The 20,767-nt window shown below is 39.7% G+C and overlaps 1 protein-coding gene across 2 annotated transcripts in view; it reads left to right on the top strand.

Moving 5' to 3' along the window:
• The window catches only part of SNX25 (sorting nexin 25), an 82,071-nt gene that overhangs the window by 17,971 nt on the left and 43,333 nt on the right, over window positions 1–20,767 (top strand). For both annotated transcript variants that reach the window (XM_032468461.1, XM_032468460.1), the window contains exons 2-5: window positions 5,002–5,086; window positions 8,611–8,827; window positions 13,691–13,863; window positions 15,002–15,188. In XM_032468461.1, the coding sequence (XP_032324352.1) occupies window positions 5,002–5,086; window positions 8,611–8,827; window positions 13,691–13,863; window positions 15,002–15,188 (662 nt within the window). The remainder of the gene's footprint in view (window positions 1–5,001; window positions 5,087–8,610; window positions 8,828–13,690; window positions 13,864–15,001; window positions 15,189–20,767) is intronic.

Raw genomic sequence — 20,767 nt, 5'->3', positions numbered from 1 at the left:
CGCCCAGGGTTTGAATGTGGCTCCAGGTTTGACCCAAAGAGCGTAAGCCCACAGTGTTTGGAATAAAATGAATTACTTGAAGATATCATCTAAAATTCTTGATTTCCATTTTGTTGTTGTTGTCGAGAAGAATTGGAACCCCTGGCAATCCCCTTAACTCAATTTGTTTTCCTTGCCAGGCTCCTGTGGTCTGGCTTCTTTCTTGGACCCGTGATATTAGGTGTTTAATCCTCTGTGGCATTATAAGCCCACTTAAGCTGGAGAGGCAGTGTCTGGGTCAAGGACCTACCGTTAGCAGGAAGTCCTGCTGGACTTGGGAGCCCCTGTTCTTCCTGCTCTGCCCCCCTCACAGCTCTTCAGTGCTGCCACTCAGCTCCTGTGCCGGGCACGTCACAGTCTTTTGTCAGGCTCTTTGTCACATCAGATGGCCTTTCTAGTGTCTTAGTCTTCCTGAGGAGGGGTATGTGTGGGTTCTTTGTTTCTTTGGTTTTAAATAAATTATTTTTTGAGGATGAGGCAGAATATGGTTGCTTTGAAAGGAGCCATGGTTTTGAGAATCGCATAGTTTAAGAATGAGAATATTAGTCATGGGATCTCAGTAGGTTGTCAGATGCTGAAAATACTTGAAAAGACTCGGCCACGTGACAGCTCCATGTGGCTAATGATGATTGGGGACTTGCGTTTGTTTTCCTAAGATAAATCACTATTTCAGGAGCTTTACAGGAAATTATACCCATCATTCCTTTAACTCTGTACAACTGTTTTTCTTTTTAAAATCAAAATACATTAAAATTTTTTTTTAATGTACAAGTATATAGTGCAGGAGAGAGACATGTGATTATTTGAGCATTCCAGGAAATAGGCAGAAAAGGATTTACAGGTCATGGGGCTGGCTGTCCTAGCCCCTTCTCGGCTCCCGCAGGAAGCAACACAGTAAGCAACATCTTACTTGTAAACAATGGAAAATGAAGTGTACGTCCTGGCTGCATTCCAGGTTGCTCCTTGTTGTTTAGCCGCTGATGGTGTCAGAGTAACCCAGGTCTGTCTGTGTGGATTCTCTGCAGATGTTGTTTCCTCGGGATGGCGTGTCTTACCTCTGACACAGACAATTTGAGTGTATTATGGCTGTAGACTAAGAGCTGATCTTCAGGAGTAAACAGAAAGCTGACATGTACTCAGGAAAGGGTTTGTTCATGAGGCAGCTACTCCTTGATGCTGAGCATCTAGTTACATATGTCAGAGAAAAGCTTTCAGGTTTTGCCCTGTCCTTGGAAGACATTTTCAAAATGAGCAGTTTTACGTTGAGACCTCTCGCTTCTCTCTCCAGGAACTCACTGAGTGACTAAGAATGATCTCGATATGTTGGTTTCAAGCTAGGTTTAAATCTGAAAATGAAGATGGGTTTCATTTATTTTTACTGAATTAAAAATAAGGTCTGTTTTTTACTTGGGAGGGGTTCTGGTTCACCAAAAGCTTTTCTCTGTTCGTACCGGGATGTGGATACGAAACTTCTAAGGAGAGCTGACTGGTCAGACTACATTTGAAGTCCTCATTTCTGGATTCGGGTAGTGAGGATGTCTATCACTTACCCTTTGTGACAGAGGGAAAAGGACACATGGTTTTCTCCCACCTTCCCTAGAACCAGCATTATTAGGAAAGTGACTGTCCGGAGGAGGCGGGCTTTCCCTGAGGAGTGGGACCTGCGTGCTGCAGGGAGGGAAAGTCAGTGTTGGCTTTAATGCGTCTTGTGGGGAAGTTTGTTGTGTGGAATTTCTTTTTTCAAACCTATAAATAGAAGGAGAATGGAGACAATTTTTGTTCAACTGTCCTCTGGGCCACAGGAATGTGTGCATGTGTTTAGCTGCCCGCTTTCTCTCCTCCTCTGCTCCCCTCCTCTGCTCCCCTCCCTCCCTCCATGTAGTGACTGATTTACACTCGGGTAGTGATTTAGTCACGAGGAGATTCTGGCTCCATAAATATTAAATCCTTAAAAAAGGAATCTCCATGCATGGTTACCCAGTTATTTTTGGCCCTTGATGTTTTATTTTATCTTCCGGTTCTCCTCCTTACAGACTTCATCAGGCTGCCCCAACAGGATAGGGATGAAAAACTTTTAAAATTCTTTCTAACAAAGGCGAGTGACCCCTGGGAGATGGGGTGCAGGGAAATCCAGGACCAGAATGGAAAATCAGATTGAAAAAATAGTAGAGCTTCTACGTAAAGAGCCAAAATAGAAAACGTTATTCTCCTAAGCTTTCTATGTAAATTAAAGAGAGTAAAGACCTAATTCAGATACAGTCGGCAGTGACAGACATACACTTACTGTGGGTATTATGTCTCAGTATGAAGCGGAGAGAGAAAAGAAAGATGCAGGCAGACGGCAAGAAGTAGTATAGCCAAACTAGGGAGACAAAAAAAGGTAGAAGGTAAGAATAAAATCAAGTTTCGTAGGAAGTGGTAATGACAGACACAAAGCACAGAATATGCATAAATACCATGCCCTGCCTTTCCACCGGCCAGGTTCATACCTGCTACTCTCCCGGCCCTTCAAGACAGTTTCCATTTTAAGAACCCAAATTCAGAAACTTCTCAAGTAAGTATTGTTTGGCTGTAGTTTCATCATTCGGTTAGTGTTGTGTGTGAAAACGACCACACCTGTATTTGGGAAGCTATACCAGACTGTTGGCCGGAAGCTTGAGAAGTTGTGATTTAAGTTATTTATCAGTATAGTACTCTAAAAGTATTAAGTCAATTAAGAGATTGTCCAAAAATCTTTAAGTTGTTTAACTATCTGCCTGATGTGCTGAAAAGCACTAGCATTTTAAAATTCCTCTCGTTTCTTCAATTTTTTTCTCTTATGAAATAAAATTTTAAAAATTACAATAAAATGTGTAGACTATTTAATTTTATAGCAAGCTACTCAGGGACTAGAAAATAGTTTTAAACAGTTGAGAGTGTATTCCTTTTAGGCGTTAAATGGCTTTTGTGTACAGGATTATGGTTATCTACTTTTTTTATGATTCCTTGGGAAAGTGTTGAATATTAATTTATAACAAAGAGGGATTCTCTTCTGAGTAACTCATACATCTTAAGGCTTTTAAAAGTATTTCAACTAAGGAATCTTAAGACTTTGGCTTTTGTTTTTTAATAACAGTGATCATGAAAACGGATGACACTCTTGGCATTTGACCCGTGGGTAGTGTGAAGCTAAGCGAAGGACTGGAGATTTTCCACTTCTGGCTCTGGTTGCGTGGTCCAGGGCCACGGGGTTGATTGCAGCTGTGTTGAGGTGGCCCGCCTGACACAGGGGGATTTCCTCGTGCGTGTTTGCTGGCTGAGGGTCATACTAACGTTAGCCATTTAGATCTCCTGAGTGACGTCAAAGTGCACTTATTTCAAGGACTTATTTCCTGTGCACAAAAAGTACTCTGCATTGCACTAATACTACTTTCTTTTTCTCCTCCAAAACCAGTAAGTAGGCCCAGTTACATTATACATACTGCTGATTACTTCGGTATGTGATCAATTAAAAAATTTTCTTTAATGTAGTCTTACTGGCCAAATAGTGGGATTTAAATCCTGTACATTGCCTTTCTCTGTTTTTGGTTCTTGCCAGCTAGTATCTTTTAAAAATTAAAAAGAATTTATACTGTTACACAGTTTTTAAAATATACTGTTAAATAGGCATATATGGAGAAGTTAAAATCCTATGCCCTTGCCTAGAGAAAACTGCTTTTAATGGTTTGGTGTATGTGCTTCCAAACATTTTCCATCATGGAAAACTTCCCATGAAGGTTTATGTATCCCTAATTCGTTCTTTTTAATGGTTGTATTGTATTCTAAAATATGAGTGTATCATAATTTAAATCTTTGACTATTGATATACACTGAAGTTATTTCCATTTTTTGCCTTTATAATCAATATAGCAGTGAAATTCTTGGTATATAAACTGTTGTGCAATGTGCAGTTATTTCTGTTGGCTAGATTACTAGGCAAGGAATTGCTGAATGAAAAGATAGATATTTAAATTTTTATGTGTGGCTCAGTTGCTTTCTTAAAAGCTTGTAGAAATAGACATTTCCCCCAATAGTGTGTGAAAAATGACCATTTCTACATATCTTTGCCATCATTAGCTATTATGATTCTTTCCCGCTGCTTTGGCAGTCTGATGGTATCTCATGGCTAAAATTTGCATTTCTCTAATTAAAAAGGAGGTTGCATTTTTTCATACATTTATTGGTATTTATATTTTATGATTGCTCTTTCAATTCCTTGCTTGATTTTCTTTTATTTTTCTTGTTTTAAATAATAGTTTTCTTATTAAATAATAGTCCTTTGTTATATATGCTGCAGGTATTAGTCTGCTAGTTTGTCATTTGTATTTTATAGGATCTTTTGTCAAACAGGAATTTTCTATTTTTATAGTCATATTTGTCAGGTTTTTTTTTTCTTTATAACTGTTAGATTTTGTGTCTTATTCTAGGGAGATCTTCTCCATCCCAAGGTTACACACAGCATCTCCCTTGTTTCCTTTAAATACTTTTTTCAGTTAAAAAAATTTAGCTCTTTAGTCAGTTTGTAGTTATTTATGTATGAATTGTGGGGTAAGACTCTAACCTTTTTTCCCCACATATCAAATTATCTCAATACCATTTGTTGGCTAGTCTATGTTTTCCTCACAGATTTCAAATTCTTTCTTATTAATTCTCATATATTTATATATATGCATCTGTATATAGATATTTTTATACTGTCTACCATTCTGTTGATTTTTTTATTCCAACACTGGCATAATACTGTTTTGATATCTAGTAGGGAAAAATCCTTCCTTAATTCTTCTTTTTAAAAAATTTCTTAACCTTAAGCATTCCAGAAGAACTTTATGATCTGTTAAGTAATATTTTAATGCCTGTTTAAAGGGTATTTCATACCTTTTAGATTTATTTTTATTTATGATTTATTCATTCAATAATATGTTTTTTTTTCCTCTTACATTTCAGAGTCCTATGTATGGAAACTCACATGAGTCAGTTCAGTCTAGAAGGGTAGTAATTTCTCATAATATGGACAAAGCTCTGAAAGAAGGTAAGGATTAAATGAGGATGCATAATTACCATGTGAAACAATTTGTTATGTCCTATAAGGAAAATGGTAATTTCTAACAAATTTATCTATCCTCCTTGTCTTTGTGTAGCATTAGGATTTTTCCTTCATGAATTTTTACTTGAGGACTAAATAAACACATCCATGTTTGAGTTGAATGGATGAGATTTAAACGTTGATTAAGTAGGAATTTGCAGGTCACATGAAGCTAGCCAGGGAGCTAGTTCTACCATGTGAAGCAAGGATCTGTTCTGTTACCTAAAATAGGTAACAGGAATTTTTTTTTTCTTTTAGAAAACTCTTTTCATCTTGCAAAGCTGAAACTCTATACCTATTCAACAACAATTCCCACACCCCTCATAACCACCATTCTGCTTTGTGCTCTATGAATTTAACTCTAGGTACCTTGTATAAGTGGAATCATATAGTGTGTGTTCTTTTGTTAAACGTTTAGCTTATTTACTTAGCATAATGTCATCAGAGTTCACCCATTTTGCAGCATGTGTCAGAATTTCCCTCCTTGTTAAGGCTGATTAATATTGCATTTTATGTATATACCGTCTTCTGTGTATCTGTTTATCCATCAGTAGGTACTTGGGTTGCCTCCGCCTTCTGGCTGTTGTGAATAGTGCTGCTGTGAACATGGGTGTCTCTTTTTAATTTTTTAAGACGTAGAAATTACTCTGCACTTAGACGTGGCATGCTTATCTAGCATGGACCAACTTGTTCCAGAAATATTTATGAAAAGAAAAAGACAGGATAAGGATAGGCTTAGTTGGCAAAAACCAAAACACAACATAAAAACAAAACATTATCCTCAGGCTAATTTCTGTGAATGATTTATTTTGAAAGGAAAATTTTATCCAAAGTTTTTGGGTAAGAGCTTTAGTTGATTACGCTTTGATACAGTTAATTTTTCTTTCCTTTTATTTTTACTATATTCTTAATGTTTACAATTTCCTGTCCATTTTTTTTAAGCAAAATGATTTCCAAGGAAGATGAACATTATATCATCTACCAAAAGGAGCACTATAGGCTACTATAAAATTGGTTATTGGAAGTAAAATTTATGCATTTGGCAGTAGTTGTTGTTAAAGAAAAACAACAGCAAACTAAAACCAAAACTGCCTTCTAAAAATTTGGACATTTAATTTAATGTGGAATTAGAATCTGGAAATGTATGTTGAGAAGGCTAAGAGAGGTTCCATAAGAATTTAGAAAATCTATAATGATTATAATTTGCATCTCTGGAGTATTTCAATTAACATTTCTAAACTCTGTTACCAGTATATTTGATTGAAATTCAAGTGTTATTAGCTAGTTATAATAAACTTGAATTGATAAAATTGAGGATGTCTTGGTATGCTAGCAAAATACAAATAATAGAGACATTTGTCAAGGCTGAAGTAATTTTTTTAATTGAAATATAGTTGATTTACAATGTTGTGTTACTTTCTGGTGTACAGCAAAGTGATTCAGTTATGCATATATATGTGTGTGTGTATATATATATATATTCTTTTTCATATTCTTTCCCCTTATGGTTCTCTCACCTCTCGTATTTCTCTACTTTGTTACTCTAAATCTTCTTTTCAGATTAATCTGACTAAAACTAAGGTTCTAATCATGTTATTCCATTCTCTGTAATCCCCAGTGATTCCCTTTTACCAACGTATTTCTTTGAGAGCAGTCCTAGAAAATAAATGTATTTGAGTGATGATAGCACCTGAATTTTTCTTGGCTGTTACTATGTCTTTAGAAGAAAAACTCTCTGCTTGGCATTGAGAGTAAGTGTTCTTTTATGTCTCACTGTGGTTTGTTACATTACTTACACTCATTCCTTAATGAAGACCATAAAATGATTTTTATGACATGAATTTCTCTTGTCTCCTTGAATTGACCCAAAAGGTATATTTTAAAATATTTTTATATGTGTACTGATATAAATGAGTATATGTAGTTATGTAATGCATACTTAGAATCATGGCTTTGTTTTGTACATTTTACATTTGTCGTCTTTTTATGATACTTAGTTTGAAGAGGGATGCTGATGAGCTATTGATAGAAGATAAACGTGTGGCTCATACATCTCTATTACTGAGTACAGGCTTTGCCAGTATTAATTTTTATCAATTTCTAACCAAAGTGTATTATCAGAGGAGTATTTTGGAGCTGTAATAATTAGAATTTGCAATGTGGTTAAATGTAATGAGACATTATGGAGGTGAACACACCCATCACATAAATCCTTTACCATGTTAAAAAGATCTTATTTTTAGATACTGTCTCTTATAATTGCGCTTAATTTTCTGCTTTAATTTGAAGTTACATTTTAATGAAAGGGAAAATTGTTGTATTTTCCAAATGTTTTAGTTTTCAGATTTGTTTGCTACTAGTTAAAAACTCTAGGCATGAAAACTTCTAGTTTAATAAAAGAGTAAGAAAGAATTGCACATGAGCAAATTAGCAGTGTTTTATTGGCAAGGTGGCTCCCCTCATGCTCTTGTTGCTTGGCGTTGGGATTCCCAGAAGGAGGATAAAAGGACAATAAAGGCCTTGCAGACGACCCTTGGAGGTCAGTAATCCAGCTTGCCATCTCAGAAAGTAGTTTTTTCCACGTCTTCCTTGTCAATTAGATATCCATCTTGTTTAAAAGCTTCTTATGATGGAATGATGGAACATTCCTCATCTACTGTGGCAACCTCTTGAATAGCTTGAATGTTTTTATTCACTTCCTCTTTATGCTGAACAGAAAAAACAACTTCCTTGTGTTTTCCACTCATTGGCCCTATTTGTACGTTCCTTCTCCACCCCAGAGCTAAGATGTTCAGGAGATACCATGAGCTAGGGGAAGCCACCAGCAGGGTGCCAGCAGAATTCTCCAGAAAACTGCTCTCTGGGTCCTAGGAGCTTGCTGGGGACGCACGCTGTCCAGTGCCCCGCGAGCTGCTGTCAGCTGCGTGTTGCAGGAATGGTGAGAGAAGAGCTCCCAGGAACCAGGAAGGAAGCCCCTTCCTCTTCCAGTGTCCCCCCGCCAGCATCCTCTGTTGACTAAACTCAACAGTCTGCCAGTCGGCAAAGAAAAAATGTTTACTGGGTTCAGCTCCAGTATCATAAAGCAGGGCAAAAAATTGTGAATTGGAGCTAAGAGACAATTGAGTTGATAACTGACACACTCCACAAGTATGTTTTACGGTGTCAGATGCTCAATTACAAAAAAAAAAAAAAATAGAGTTTCATACCAAGATAGAATATTTAAAAATTGGGCTATCCAAGAAAATCCAGGACCTATGGTCACCACATCCTCAAAATTTTAGATAGATGAGAACCTCTCGTTTTGAAAGGTTTTAGGAAAAAGCATGTCTTGCCTTGTTTTGTTTTCTACTCTTTTTGTATTTTAAACAGTGACTATTAAACAGCAGGTGACCAGATTCCAGTAGGAAAGCTGTCTCGGTGTCCGCTGCTTTCACCCAAGTTTTACGCGATGCTTTGTCTGTTCCTGGTAGTGTTTGACTACAGTTACAGAGACTACATCCTGTCCTGGTACAGAAGCCTCAGCAGAGATGAGGGGCAGCTCTACCATCTGCTGTCAGAGGACTTTTGGGAAATCGCCCGACAGCTGCGCCACAGGCTGAGCCACGTGGACGTGGCCAAAGTCGTCTGCAATGACGTCGTGAGAGCTTTGCTCACTCACTTCTGTGACCTGAAGGCGGCGAATTCCAGGTAACCGTTAAAATGGAAACAACCTCTCACCAGCTCTCTCCCGCCCCCAGCTTAATTCACATTAATATATCTTTCTTACTGAGAAAGGGGTTGAAGTCAAGACAAAACTCTAGCGCATTTATCTTCTTGCTGGCCCTTGGCTGGAAATGTAGGCATACTTGGGGGAAATCATAATGTTATGACAGAGTAAATTTTTAAAAATTATTTTTTAGTAGAAAACCACTTTATAGACTTGTTTGATTTTGTAAGTAACTGAAACAGTGAAACAGATTTTACCGAGCGAGCAGTATCATGAACTTATTTAGAATGGGGTACCTAGAAACAGAAAATTTTAATGTAGTGTTTGAAACTCTGAAGAATGTCAGTGAGTTATCAATTATCAGAAAAGTTTAAATAAAGTTCATGTTTCTTTTTGTGAGTCTCGTGTTAAGAGCTCTATAGCATCATAATATCCTGAGAATCAATTTTTAAAAGGACCTTAATGTTGGAATGTGTGGGCTGTAATTAGAGAGGGTGTTTCCGTGTGAAGATTGCTAATATTTAGGCTTTTTAGCCTTTTGTGCTGTTAAGAGGGGAAAGGTTTGTGCCTGTGAGATGATTCTGCCTTTGGAAGAAGACTTCCACAAGGCCATTTCTGGGCTGATAACAAATTCTTACTTTCTTAGTTTGCTGACCAGATCTTAAATGTAGGTCTCACTCTTGCGGGAGTGAAAGAGTGAGTCACATAGCACCTCTGACTTGGGCGTAAAAGGCAGTCTTACTGTTATGAGTGGCCTTCTGCCTGATTGGAGGCGGACTCAGTTGGAGTAGGAGGGGGAGCTCCCTGCAGTTAATGTGGCCTCTTCTCGCTGATTCTCCTCTTCCTCTGCTGTCAGGGAAGAGACAAAGTATTTGCAAAATATGTAAGCATCCGCATCCTCACCTGGCAGGCGGTAACTCACACCCTTCTGAGAAGCCCTGTTGTGCGGCTCTGTCAGAAGGCACTCCCTGCTCCGGCCTGGGAGGCCCTCAGGGACCTGGGTGCTTCAGGTTGTTGTGCAGCATCAGAGCTCCATCCTTGGCTATGCTGCCTCTTCCCAGTGAGTCATCCCCCCCCCTCCCCGTGTCTGCCCGGCTCTGGCCCCTGAGGACGGAAGCTGCAGAGCCACCATATGCCTGCTACTTTTCAGTTTGCTGCCCCCAGTGTTCTGCAATCTTTTTAAAAACAGTGACCAACCCACAGTAAGAAATACTTTTTATATTGTGACCCAGTTTCATCTAATACTGCTCATTACCGGTGATAACTTTGAAATTTCTTTTGTTCTTTAACATTTAAAAGGTGTTTGAGACTAAATTTTATTTTGTTCCTTGTGGGTCACAGCCTATGATTTGAAAAAATTACTGTAGAGCAGCAATTATCAGGGTTCATGGTCTCAGAATCCCTCTACGCCCTTAAAAGTTGCTGAGAACCTGAAGGAGCTTTTTGTTTACGTGGGTCACAGCTCACGATGTCCGGGGCCGACTTGTACTGATCTGCAAGAGCTGACTGTGCACATCTCTTCCCGGCTCTGGCTCACAGTTGGCCATGGTGGGAGTGTTTACACCATGATATGGGCAAATCTACAAATCAGAGCTTTTCTTCCCTTGGAGAGCCAGGTGTTAAACATTTACCAGCTTACCACTCATCATATCTTGTCAATATTTACCATATTAGATTCTAAACTAAGAAAATTTTAAACTATAGGACTACACAGTACACTTTCCGCTCACCATCAAAGTGACAATGTCATCACGTCATGTAGCCTCTGGAAAATTCCACAAACCTGTGAAGAGTGAGAGACACACGGCCTTTTTCTATTGCTGTGAATGTGGGTTCAACCTCACAGACCCCCTGCAAGGGTCTTGGGGACACACAGGGGCTTCCAGGCCACCCTTTGATAGCCACTGTTTATAGAGAAAGTAACTTCCAGTAAGGAGGTATGTGAACTTATAAGGAAAGAAGAGAAATAGGACTCTTGGTTTACCTCCCTGGAGTCCAGAAAGCTTCAGCCTCTCCTGAGTGTTCGGCAGCCCTGTGCAGCACCTACCAACTGGCTGTGGCTTCCGCTGAATAAAGCACTCCAGGATTCTGCTTGGTGGAAAAGACTTATTTCAATTCAGTGGAGGCTCATGTTAAAGTAAAGTGTTTAAATTACGGTTCAGTATAGGACAGCATTTTAGATCATTGTTTTATTCCAGTTAGAAGACTGATTCATTTAGGTTTGGGGGAAGAGCAGGTGGTTAGACAAATTTTGGTGTTTTTATGATTATCTAATTTCAGCATGAGAGTATATTTTTCGTTGAGACATTTGTTTACCAGCTTCTGAAATTACTGCTTCTGTGGATAATATGAAGATATTATGGACAAGCATCAGAATAATAGAAACAGAGATTGATTCCATTTTAGAAACTCCTCCTCTTTGGACTTCTGGTTTGCTTGGGCCAAGGGCAGATGTATTGTCTTGCTGTCTAGGCTATGCCTAGGAGCGCTAGCTGATGATTCTTATTAAAGAAAAGAAAATCTATCACTGTTTTCTGAGATTATGGATATTTGAAAAAATGCTGGTAGGTCAGTGGTGTTCTGCATATGGATGATGGTGCCCTGGAGGTGAATGCTGGGGATCTAATATCTGACTGTGCGTCATCTTCTACAGATCACGTAATGGGACTGACAGAAATGCAATTAGGTTTGATGGTTATCTCTGTACTTGCCTACTCCAGGTGAACAGTGCCCTCGTCCTGAAATTGCCGTTGCTGTGCAGATTTCCATTGGGTGCAGAATGACTTTGGCAGCCAGGGAAGCACCCAGTTGAATTGGCCACTATCAGACTAGAGCATAATAAATTGCATTAATAAAAGCAACACATCCTCTGGTTGACTGTTAGGTAATTGTGTGGAGGCAGCTTTCCGGTCAGCCTGTATTTATTTCCCAGCCGGCATTCTGTTGGCCGCTTTAAGCCAATCCAGATCCCACTTAATTCTTGCCTCTGCTTCCTCTTCCTTTGCCCCATCTGTCTTGTTCCAGCATGTTTCAGGAAAATCTAAAAATGATTGTTTTTATGTTGTTAAATCAATAGCATCTTTAATTTCACAGCCTCCTTTTTACAGTCTCTGTTCTGTTTACCAGTCGAGCACTGGCATGCTGTTTAAGGAAAAAAATAATGTTTTTATTCATATATTTTCTTTTTTTATCTCTGAATTTTCTTTTTTACTTTCATCTTAGCAATCTTTGATTATGGTGTAGTTTTAAAGAGTCTGGACTTGAGAGTCAGAAAGGACTTGAAAGTTATTTCTACCACTTATTATCTCTGTGACTTTGAACTATTCACGTAACAATTCAGATCTTTAATATTCTCATCTATGAAGTGGTGATGGTGATATCTGCTTCTGGGTGTACGTGGGAAGATTAAGTAACATTGCACATATGAAATTTACGGAAGGTCAGTGTCCTTTTGCTCACTCAAGGCGTGAGAACCCAGAAGTGAGGAGTTGGAATTGCAGTAAACAATCTGCACTGACAGAGGTTGCTGCCAGGACTGAGGCTGCAGTCCACCAGAACACTAGAGGGACCTGGCCCAGGAGGAGCCATGTGCCTTATGTTCCTTTCTAGACTTCTAAAGGAGAACTTGATGCCCACTTACTAGCGGGCATCACAGGAGTACCCTTCTTAGAGTTAGTGGAGGATTCCAGGGAAGCATTCACCTTTCCTTTCTTCCTGCATCAAGGTTGTTTGACCAGCCATCTGGCCTTTGGTTCACTCGGAAGGTTTTCCCCTCACTGTCCAGGAGGAAGGGGAACTCCTGGAAGTCTGAGGACCAGGCTCCGTTTATTATCTCCCCTCCACTGGAGTAGAGAAGGGGCCTGGAGAGCGATTTTGATATTCTATAAAGAAGGCTCTTTTGTTAAAGTGGATCTGGGGGGTGGGGGCAGCTTCCCCCAATAAATATTAACCAAATATATATTTTAAAGTAAAGTTTTACTTTTCAAAATGGTCATTGGTCATAAAGGCACCATTATGCATTTATTTGTTTCATTTCCTGTGTGGTACTTACTGTGCTTCCTCCCCCTCTGTTTAGTGTTTTGGTTTTTAATTTTTTCCCACTATTGGCTGCTAGTTACTATAAGAAGCCCATAAACTGCCTCTTGCTTAGAAGATATTAGAAAAATTAGCTTCCCAGTCTTTCTTGAATTGCTATCAAGATACTGTGGGACAAGGAGGTATGGAACGTTCTGCTTTCCTCTCTCTTCACTCATATCATTGAAATTAATGGTCCTGGGATGGGATGGGGTCAGGGCTGACAGGAAATCTGTGACCTGGGTTGGTAAGGCTGGCTGGGAAATACTTGGGAGCCACGCAGAAGGTAGTTAGTCATCACATAATGAAGCGTCAGTCATGGAGCCTCTCCTTAGTAGAAATTCCCATCCATTTTTTTTATCTTAGGATCACCCTGATAGGAAAGCTGCCTGGTGACCCAGGTTTATGCTTTGATAGATTTTTTTCCTGCACAATGAAGCCGTAGATCACATTGAAGAAGAGATCTAGGAGACTTAAAAATATGTAAAGAGATAACTCATCTCTTTCTGGATTGTTGCTGTGATTTGGGAGTTGTGTTTACCTATTGATGCTACTTAAGATTGGAAATCTCAAAAGGCCATGTGTTCAGGTTTTCACAGATTAGTCTGTGGTTGAGAAAATTATTGACTGTTAATGTTGTCAGAGTAGACACAGTTATTAAAACTGATGTGTTGCCCATTTGAAATGTTTTTTTAACCTAATGGTACATAACCAAATTGTTTCTGGAAACTTCTTTCCTTCCTTTTCCCTCTCATCATGTATTTTTGCAGACACGAAGAACAGCCAAGGCCTTTTGTGTTGCACGCATGCTTGAGGAACTCAGATGATGAAAGAAGATTCCTGCAAACATGTTCTCGGGTTCTGGTGTTTTGTCTCCTCCCCTCAAAGGATGTCCAGTCTCTCAGCTTACGCATAATGCTTGCAGAAATTCTCACAACAAAAGGTAGACTTTTTATAAGTAATTGATGTTACTAATGCGATACTTTTGCAAACTAACGTGCTACATATTAATGTGATAACGCTTCATATGACACCTATGCAGACTTGTATACTGTGGGACGTACGAACATTAAATCATTTTCAAAATGTCAAGTTTAAATGTCATTCAAAGAGGGCATCACTTGTCCATACGTGAGACAAATTTTTTATGTAACATATTGCCAGATATGTAGTCCGTTCTGTTGTTTGTAACAGATAACTAGTCCTTATGCTCTCAACAGGGAGGCATTCATTTGGGATAGCTTTTGAGTTACCCAGGCCAATTATGCATTAGTGAAAGAATATCTATACTCAAACTGGAATATGTGTTTACTTAAAACATCTTTGCTGAAGTATATTCATTGATAATGCCTGTATATAACTTAGAATAAATAAAAAAAGGAACTATGCTGCAATATAATGTGATTACTAGACAAAAAGTATATCCACGGAAATGCTTAGCCAGGGTGAGGAAAATGGAAGACTATATGATCTAAGACTTCTCCTATCTCAGAATCTCAAACAGATAACACTGTATTGGATATGCAGTGATTGACTGTCTCATTTATTATCTCAGAATTAGCCAGCTGTGCCTGTCAGCTGATACAGCCAACCACAGAGAAAAGGGGAACTTTTTGACCTAAAGTTAGGAGGATAAATCTGTCATAGTGTCATTAACTTTCTAACAACTTCCTCCCTGAGGTCTGCTTTCACCAGTTGGGAGAGTGTTGACTCTCATCTTTTGGCAGACAAAGCATACTGAGCTTTATGGACGCAATAAAAGGGGAAAATGAGTGTACTTAATTTTGATGGCTTTGTTAACAACTTGGGTTCCAAACGATCTTCTTTTATTATTAATTAATAAATTTACATGTAACTCGTTTGTTAAAACGACCACTTGGTTGGTTGTAGCCATTGCTGGTAGAAAACCCAGGGGGATGGGTAGCTGTGTGTGCGCGTGCTCGTGTGTATGTGCATGTGTGTGTCTGCGGCCCGTTGGGTAGTTTTAAAATACTTCCCAAATGTAGTTTCAATTATATAATGTGAAAACGGTTCCTTTAAAGAAGATCCTTTTCAGTGACGCTTTCTCCTCTGTCCCACAGTCTTAAAGCCAGTGGTAGAGTTACTCAGTCATCCGGATTACATTAACCAAATGTTGCTGGCCCAGCTGGAGCGCAGAGAGCAGGTGAATGAGCACCACAAGAGAGCCTACACATACGCTCCCTCTTATGAAGAGTTCATCAAGCTTATCAACAGCAACTCTGATGTTGAGTTCTTGAAGCAGCTAAGGTACTTGTGATTTAATTATAGCATGACAATAGCTGCTAATTACCTTCCTCTGCCTAGTTAGGTGAAAAAAATGGTTGTCAGGGAAGCAGAAATAAAGGAAGTCCACAAATCTTATCAAGTCAGTGACAACAGAATTTACCCAGCTTCTCCCTTAGCAGTGGAATTCGTTTGTTCAGAGTATCATGTTTATCAAATAACGAGGTTAGAGTAGATAGAAAGCTGTTCAGCTGTTAGAACTGTGCAGCTGCTCAGATGCTTGCCTTGGAAAAGCAGTGGAAGTGAAGGCTGTGTTTTTAAAATTACAATGTAAAACATTGTGTTGATTTTCATTTTTCTTAGAAAATGCAGAGGCACAGGTTTGGGAATAAAGGGCTCTTGACTAATTGTTTTGCGAAAACACTTTTGAAGTATATACCCCAGGAGTCTGATTTATAGGAGAGTTCAATCTCCCTTATTGTGCTTGAGATATTTTAGGGGTGAGTGTGTTTATTTTTTATTCTTTAATATTGTACATGCATATACAGTATGATTATATAGTACTGTGTAGTTGGTGGATTTTCTAGCCTTCTGTTTATCTAGTTACCTTTCGTTTTAGTGTCCCCAAATGAGCACACATGGGAAGAAATGAAACTCTGGTCTATCAGTTTTGCTTCTGACAAGTAATTTTTGTAGATCATTGATGGAGAAGTAAAATATTGGCTGATATTGGGTCTTTGAACTATTTGAGGATTTTAGACTTGCCACATTTGCCCCTGAACAAGGGTCAACATTAAACTGAGTTTTGCTGCTTAATTTTCTAATCTGAATAATACATGCTGTAAGAAGTATACACCGTAGATGACACTGTGTCCTTGTAAACTGTGCCGGGTGTTAATGTAGGTCCCGCACGTGTATAATGATGGGTTTGATTGTATGGCTTTGCTTACAAGGAATTTAATTCTTACGGAATATAGTCTCTGAAGATTTTAATTATGTTTCTCTTTCTATGTATAATCTTGAATAGCCTGTAAGGTGCTTATTTATTAAGTTGATATAAAGACTGAGTCCAAGTGGAATGACCTATTCTTCTGAAATCCATCCCTTTATAAGCTTTCAGTACCTCATGTAAATCTTGGGAAATATGTTGATAACTTCCTCTAGAAAGTCTGCAAAATTCTCTTGTAACAGAGGTGTAGACTTCTTGGTAGAGTCACATGCACGTGAAGACATCATAGTCCCCCCAGCAAGCTTGACACAGAACCTTCGGGGAGAACAGTGCGAAGAGCGTTTTTGGCAATGACAGGTACACACAGCCAGAGTTGCTTTCTGAGTGCTTGTGTAAATCCTCCATTATCCTGTGCATCTTCCCCAGACCCAAGACCATGAGACAGCTCCTTGGGCTTTGCCGTGTCGTGGAATGTCCGCTTGGTCCCCTTGATGTGGCACTGATACAATATCTTCTCTCCACCAGGAGGTTGTCCCTGTTCGTTGTATCTGGGGAACAGACCTGAGGACTAATTTTTATTCCCTGCTTCTTGCGCTAGAAAGGCTGCCGGGAACAACTTTGTGATGGCAGAGATTGATCTTTTTGCTCAAAAATGGCGATGCTGCATAAATGATCTTGTTACTTAGCTACTTACTGTTATCTGATAAAAAAATTGGCCCTCTGTTTAAGGGTCGGTTCTGCTCCCTCTTATTGATGGGCAGAATTGCTTTTTATCAGACTCCTGTCTAAAACTCTCATCGATGGGGCTTATCAGCCACGTGGCACTGCTTTCATGGAGCTGCTTTCTTCAGTCATAGTCCCAAGTATTCTGGTGTTTTCCCAGTGTAGTTAGAGGCTGACTTTGTTAGCATTTTAGGTCATTATCTTCAAATTGCTCTCAGTAAAATTTGGGATAGGCCACCTAAGGCAGGGAATACGTCTTATTTAGACTAAGAGAAACCTTCCACCTTTATTTCATACATACTTGGGAGCGAGATGAATGTTTTCTAAAGGAAATCGTCATTCAGCTCTGCCAGGCTGGAACGCATTAAAAACAAATAAGAAAAAAAAGCCCTTGAAGATACTATTTGTAGTACTGTGGTAGTTCGCTTTTTTCTGAGTCAGCGTGAGATGCTTTCACAGCAGGATTGTCGGGCTGGAAGTGCGCCTTTTAGGTATACTAAATTAGTCGTTTTTAACCCTGGCCGTATATGAGCATCTGCTAGGCTCTGAAAAAGTTACAGTTTGGTATCCTGATGTCCGTTTGTAGCTGCTTCCTTTTTCTTCTTTTCTGGCATCCAAGATGTCCAAGTGAGGATGCGGTGGCTAGACTGGTAAAATATTTTGAATTTTCCAGGATCTTCTAGGAGGTGCAGTGATCAACTCAGCTAACAAAACAGGAGCCAGGAATCTGAATGTCATGTTGATGCAGGATGTTAAGGGGCAGCTGAATAGATTCCCGCTGCTGGTGGGGTTGCGGGATGCTGGCCACCACCCACAAGGAAGGCAAGCCAGGTTCAGAGCAAAGATGCATCCTGTAGTGGAACTCGACAGTCACAACATTACTAGAGACAGGACCGTGTGTTCCTTTACTTTGAAGATAAAGTGGGCGTCAGAGTGAGCATTAAGCAGAGGAGAAGTGAAGGGTTCTGCCCTGACAGAACCCCTTGTAAAGAAGTAGGCAGATTGTGGCCTGGGAATCTGGTGCGTCCAGGGCCGCCTGTGTTCTGTAACTCATCAGCATATTTGCGATAAGTACTCTAATGACCCTTACTTGCTCCTCCGTGGAAAACACAGGTGCCTGGGCGTCACTGCCAGGAGCTTTAATGTACTTGGTCTGGAGTGGAACCTGAGCATCGGTATTTTTTAAAAGCTCCCAGGTGGTTATGAAATGCAATTAATATACTGAGTATCTCTTTTAAATGCAATATCCTTTCTCATGCGACCAGTCTGAAGTCTTGGCTAGGTGTCGTGTCATATAATTCATTATATTCTGGTTCTTTGAAAACTGTTTATTACTGTTTGAGATATATAGTAACTCTGTTGAGGACAATATTGATTAAGACACGTCATTCTTCTACCATGTTTACTGTAATGAACAAGGGGCATTTTACCACTGACCTTCCTGAGAGACGTGTTTGACAGATTTCTCAGCCCTTGGCAAACGTAACATTTAAGGCTGGCTAATTCTTTGATGTGGGGGTTGTTCTGTTTATCGTAGAACACTAGCAGCATCCCTAGCCTCTGTCCACTGAATGCCAGTGGCACCCCCACAGCCGTGACAACCAAAAGTCTCTCCAGACACTGACAGATGTCCTGTAGGGGCCAAAATTGTCCCAGCGTAAGAGCCACTGTGACCCCAGGAACACTTTGGAGATACTGTGATTATGTTAGTGAGGATTACATTCAGCTGAATGTTATAGAAAAGCCACAAAGTAATGATGACTTTCCAAAGCCGTTTTCTTCCTCAAGTAAAAGAGGTCTGGAGCGGGCAGCCCAGGACTGGTTCAGGGGCTCCACCCTCCTCAAGGACCCAGGCTCCTTCTCGCTCACTGCTCTGCCGTCCTGTACCCCGAGCCTCAGGGCTCAGGGTGTGCTTGGATCGCCATCCGTTACATCCCAACCCCTAATCCCAGGAAGCGGAGCGAAGGCAGGGAAAGATGGTGGCAGAGGTCATGCACTGGCTGGCTTTTAAGGAGATTTCTGGAAGCTGCTACATGACATTTTTGCTTATATTTTGTTGGTCAAAACAGTTGAGAGAAAACAAGTAGTCTTATTCTGGGTACCCTAGGTTTAGTTAAAAATGGAGAATTCTGTTACTACAGAAGAAAAACGAGTGGGTGCGGAATAGACAAATAGCCGCTTTTGCTTAAGTACTACGTGTTGTCCAGTCACGTGAGGCAGGACGGCACCACTTCCCACCCAGGTGCTGACGAGAGTGCTCCTTTCCTGGACTGGACATTTGCCGGGGTTAGAGAGATGCCAAGCAAATGCTCAGGAGGGGAAAACTGTCTTTGTTCTTAAGCTATCACTTGTTGAATATCTAATATGTAACAAGCACAACGCCAGGTTCTTCATAATCATCATTTGATCATTAAAACAACTGTGTGAAGTAGGTCCTGTGATTCTCCTCCTGTGGTTTAAGAAAGTAAAATGACTTGCTTTGGATCACACAGCTTGTAACAGAGCTGGGATTTGAACTCAGGTTGTCTGACTTCAGACCCCATGTGTGAAGCCGGGTAACTTGGTAGCCAGGTGACAGAAATCAGCAGTGACACATGGCCCCAACCATGTGGGATTTCCTGCAAGAGTGGAGATAACTCTTTACTGTCCAGGAGTCTTTGCAGGCACAAACCCTTGCATGAAGGATGATACCAACAGAAGTACCATCTTTTATTACGACGGTGGCAGACTGCCAGAGGAAGAAGTAGTAATAAAGAAAATCAGAGCAGCCTGTCACCGCCGTAATCTCATTTATCGCCAGCCCAACTTTATTAGATTTTTCAGTTCTGTATTTGTTTATTTCTGACCCTCATTTAGAAAGCAATGTGGAGAATCTAAAAATAGTAGAGAGGAAATTTTAATAATGAATGAAAGGTTTAAAATTAAAGAGATTAAGGATTATTTAGCTTGGAGAAGAGAAGGAAACTGTTTATCTAGCACATGCTGAGACTGGTGTGGCGTTTTCTGTTTTACTAAAATAAAGCAAGAGGCAGTGGGCACAATGGAGTGGGCTACTGAGGGCGTCTGCCGAATGTTTTTTCCTTAGATATCACTAGGGGATGGATTTTCAGCTCCACATTAATTTAGGTGCATTTATATATGAAGATAATATATTGAAAGCATTAAAGTTCTTAAACTGCAATCTTCTGTGTAGAAGAATTTAGATTATTTGAATGTTCAGTGTTTTGTACAGATTCTGAAAAATGTGAGTCTTGAGCAAGAAATAGGGTTATAATAGAGAAGAGGAAAAGAGAAATCACGTATACGTGAGACAAGCTACTGCAGCGTGTCAGAAATCAATGAGCACACAGAAACTGCTATGGGAGGTTAGTGTGGGTGGACAGGGAGATGAAGATTCATAAAGTGAAAGACAAAGAGAAGCCTGGCAAATTATTATGAAAAGAATAAATGAATAGAAATTTAGTTTTAAAAAATGCTTTAAAATGCAAGGCTGCCTATGGAAAAAAATGTTCTAAAAGATCTTTCAGTTTTATGAAAAATGTAAGTGTGTTGACTTGAGAATGTAATTCCTTCTGGTATCTGAGGAATACAGAGGGCACAGAGGTGGGAGTTAAATATAACAGAGAACACAAATTATTTTCATTTAGGAGGAAAGATAAGTGTTGGCAGCAATGTAAAATTTGATAGGAGAAGGGGAAGTTTTGGTATGAAGAGGCTTATGAAGTCTCTGAAGTTAAAGGATTCATCATGTGCTTCTATTTGGAGCAGCCCTGGAGCTGTGGGTAAGGTGTTACCTGCTTTAAGAATGACAGTTAGGACCATGCGTCAGTTTCTGTGAAGCATTTAGTCCAGGATCTGCGTATTTCTAATTGTTACTATTACTGTTGTTGTTATAATCATTAGACCAAGGATTGCAAATAGATTTTATTTC

Source organism: Camelus ferus, chromosome 26, assembly GCF_009834535.1.
Source record: "Camelus ferus isolate YT-003-E chromosome 26, BCGSAC_Cfer_1.0, whole genome shotgun sequence".
In the NCBI taxonomy this organism is placed as follows: domain Eukaryota; kingdom Metazoa; phylum Chordata; class Mammalia; order Artiodactyla; family Camelidae; genus Camelus; species Camelus ferus.
Note: the sequence above shows the minus strand (reverse complement) of the source record. Positions and strands in the feature narration are given on the sequence as shown.